At 48.2% G+C, this 3,394-nt stretch overlaps 1 protein-coding gene across 1 annotated transcript; it reads left to right on the forward strand.

The window, feature by feature from the left end:
* The first annotated feature begins 249 nt into the window (after positions 1 to 249).
* LOC137840781 (uncharacterized) lies at positions 250 to 2,975 on the forward strand. The gene has a single exon (XM_068652465.1). It carries the CDS (start codon positions 345 to 347, stop codon positions 2,526 to 2,528), a length of 2,184 nt encoding a protein of 727 aa, XP_068508566.1. The 5' UTR covers positions 250 to 344; the 3' UTR covers positions 2,529 to 2,975.
* The last annotated feature ends 419 nt before the right edge of the window (positions 2,976 to 3,394 follow it).

A 3,394-nucleotide genomic window follows, 5' to 3' on the forward strand; every position in this document is an offset into this window, starting at 1 on the left:
GGGTGCTCAGGCTCACAGAGAAAAAGAAGGCAGTGCGGAAATTGGGCGCCTGCTGGAAATGCCTAGAGATCCATGATGGTGATAATCACTGCAGGACAACATTCCTGTGTAAAAATCCTGAGTGCGAGGACCAAAGAGAGCATCATTTCTACCTGTGTCCCAATGCTGAACCATCCAGAGGCAGCATGGCCCAGAGGAGGAGCAAAGGCAGCACAGTGGGAGGTGGCGAGAAGGGTTACACCGAGGCTCAGGAAGAATTCTTCAAAAAGCTCTCACCTGAATTAGTCCAACAGTGCCGGGACGCATTCTGCAACACAGTAGCAAGAACCTCCCACGCTGCGAAGATGCACTCAAGTCTCCTGGCAGAGAGCGGCCTAGTGGAGTGGCCGGTCATCATGATGCTGTTGGAGGTAACTGCCAATGCTGGGCAGAAAATTGGGATTTTGATCGACCTAGCATCCGATACCAACTATATCACCCATGAGGGCGCAGGGCAGCTCAATCTTAGAAGTGAAGACGTCACGCTTGTGGTTTATGGCGTGGGAGGCATGAAAGTCTTGGTCAAAACCAAACGATACCTCCTAAAAATCTGTATCACCACCCCAAAAGGCACTCTCAAGTCCCACCAGCTAGTTTGTTACGGCTTAGACAGCATAGCAGACATCCACAGGCATGTGTCCGCCGGAAAACTGCAAAGGTTCTTCCCAGACATCCCACTTAGTGACCTGACAAGACCAAAAGTGATCCAGCTTCTTATAAGTCACAAAGAGGGGCAGCTGGCTCCACAGAAAATCCGCACGGTGGGGGACCTCGTGCTGTGGGACGGACCACTAGGGAAAACAGTTGCAGGCACCCATCCTGAGTTGTTTGAGGAGGTCACTGTCTCAGCCCGCACGTCAAGGACGCACTTTGCTAGATCTATGAGGACTGCTGCTGTGATGTATGAAGAACACACCTGCAAAGTCCCCATTCAACCTCAGAGATCCCGCGTCAAGCAGCTGCTGTGCGAAGTGAAAAAACAAGTGGAATTCTGGTTCGGAGACGTCAACCTCCACAAGGACCGCTTTCTGAGAAAGCTCATTGACGAGTCGGATGACGGCTATGTTGATTTATCCGTGGTGGCGAGCTTCAATCGCATGAAGAAGCTGAGGAGCGACACTAAACTGATCGCCCGGGCTCTGAAGAATTCTTCCGTACTGGAGGTGAATTTAGAGGGTGATAAAGTGAGACGGCAACTTCCCATCGGAGATGTTCCACCTGACGTGGACAGCCGCACAGTCTACGTGGAGCTCCTGCCCAAGGACGTGACTCACAGCTGGATCGAGAAGGTCTTCTCTAAATGCGGGACCGTCGTTTACGCCAGCATCCCCAGATACAAAACCACCAACGATCCCAAAGGCTTTGCCCTTGTGGAGTTCGAGAACCCAGAGCAAGCCCAAAAAGTCATTGAGATGCTCAATAACCCTCCTGAAGATGCTCCTAGGAAGCCGGGAATATTTCCCAAGACTAAGAAGGGGAAGCCCATCAAGATGACTGAAGACAATCCATCTTCAGGTGGCGGCGGGGAGGAAGAGAAGAAAAAGAAAAAGAAGAAGAAAAAGAAGCTGCTGCCAGAGGAGGCCAAAGTGGCGCCGATGGACGCCGAGCCGCCAGTTCTGCAGCAGCAACAGCAGAAGAAGAAAAAGAAGCAGCAGCAAGGCTCAGATGCCGCAAGTCAGAAGACGACGGGTAAAATCTCGGAGAAGAAAAGACGCCGCTCGCGGGTGGTGGACGAATCGGAAGCGGCGCTGCCCGCCAAGATTAGGAAGCTCGAGGAGAACGATGAGGTCGAGTTTGAGAGCAATCCGCCACTAGAGGGCGAGCATGGGAAAGAAAACCAAGAAGACGCGCTGGTCAATGCAAAAGAGAGTGCCGGGAAGATGCAGAAGAAAGTATTTACATCTGCACTCACAAGAGCTCAGGTGAATAAAGACCCACCAGATCTTGAGTGCCGGAGGCCACCTGCTGGCATTGCTGCCCGAAACCTGGTGGATGAAAGACGGTTCAGCAACCTGACCCGCCTGGTTAAGGTTGTCGCCCAGGTCTGGAGGGCAGCAAAGCATTTTGCAGCTCAAAGTAGGAGCCTGGAAACGCCAAAGTGGGAGGCAGCTCCATTTGAGTTCACAGGAGTCGACCTGTTTGGACCATATCAGGTCAAAGATGATGTGAGGAAAAGAGTCAGGTGGAAAGTTTGGGGACTTGTATTCTGCTGTATGGCCAGTAGAAGCATCCTACATCCAGCATCCAGAGGGATCATCAGTCCACAATTCTTCACCGGGATGTTCGACGACTGGTGGTTTTGCTACCAGTGGAAGAGCAGACAGAAAGCCCAAAATAGAAACCCTGACCACAAGTCATTGTCTGCGATCTTTCCAGCGGTTTCCGTGGGAAGATCGAGTGGGAGGTGTTGGAAGCCGCACCCTCTCTGCCTGGGTGTGTCTCAGCCACACCCAAGGAGGCAGGCTGTTGAGAGCACCAGGTGGGGTTAATTAAGAGGGAGAGTGTTGGAGCCCACGGTAACTTGCCATGATTTAGACAAGGCAGCATTTCCAAAGGGCAGGACTGCAGCGGAAAGCTTGGAAAACGAAGCAAAAGAAGGAGCCGGTGAGCCTTTGGACATTTGAATATGGGGCTACAGCTCACATCTGGGTGGCTTAGGAAATTAATATGTAAAATTGATATGGGTCATGGTTATGTTCAACATTATAGTGAAATTGTGGTAAATTATGTGGCGTATTCTAAAAAGTAAAAGCTAAAAAAGAAATCGGGAAAAATGTTTGTATGTACTTACCAGGGTTGAAAGCTGTTTGGCTAAGTCATCCTGACTTAGTATTTAAAACCTAAGTATTTGGATTGTATTGCTTAATTATGGTTTAGAGTTTGACCATCTATTTGTGTTTATTTTAAGGTTTTTCACCTGTGTCAGCTGTGTCAGCTGTGTTGCAAATAAACCAAAGACAAGAAAAAAAAAAAACAGTCATGATCACTGAGTGAAGTCCAGTTCAAATCCTTTTGTCCAAGCGCCTTTCAAGTGGGGAGCTGCAGTGTAACCCCACAAAAGTGTGGGCCACTTGACAATAACTAAAACCGATTTATACATATACTGGTGTCTCTGGGCCTTTAAGCTATTTAGGCAATATATCAAAAGACATTTGTAATTTTGCAGTGCACAGAAATACTAGATCATAAAGTTGTAACAACCTTTGTTATTACCTTATATAAAAAATGTTTAGTTATGTCTTCTTTATTGATTTAATATGTGAATATACTTGTCTGCTTATGTACTTTATCCAATGAGGTGTGAGCTTATCTGTTATTGTAGCTAGGCAGGATTTTTTGTTTTTTTTACCCTATT

Source organism: Syngnathus scovelli, chromosome 1 (genome assembly GCF_024217435.2).
Source record: "Syngnathus scovelli strain Florida chromosome 1, RoL_Ssco_1.2, whole genome shotgun sequence".
NCBI classification, from domain to species: Eukaryota; Metazoa; Chordata; class Actinopteri; order Syngnathiformes; family Syngnathidae; genus Syngnathus; species Syngnathus scovelli.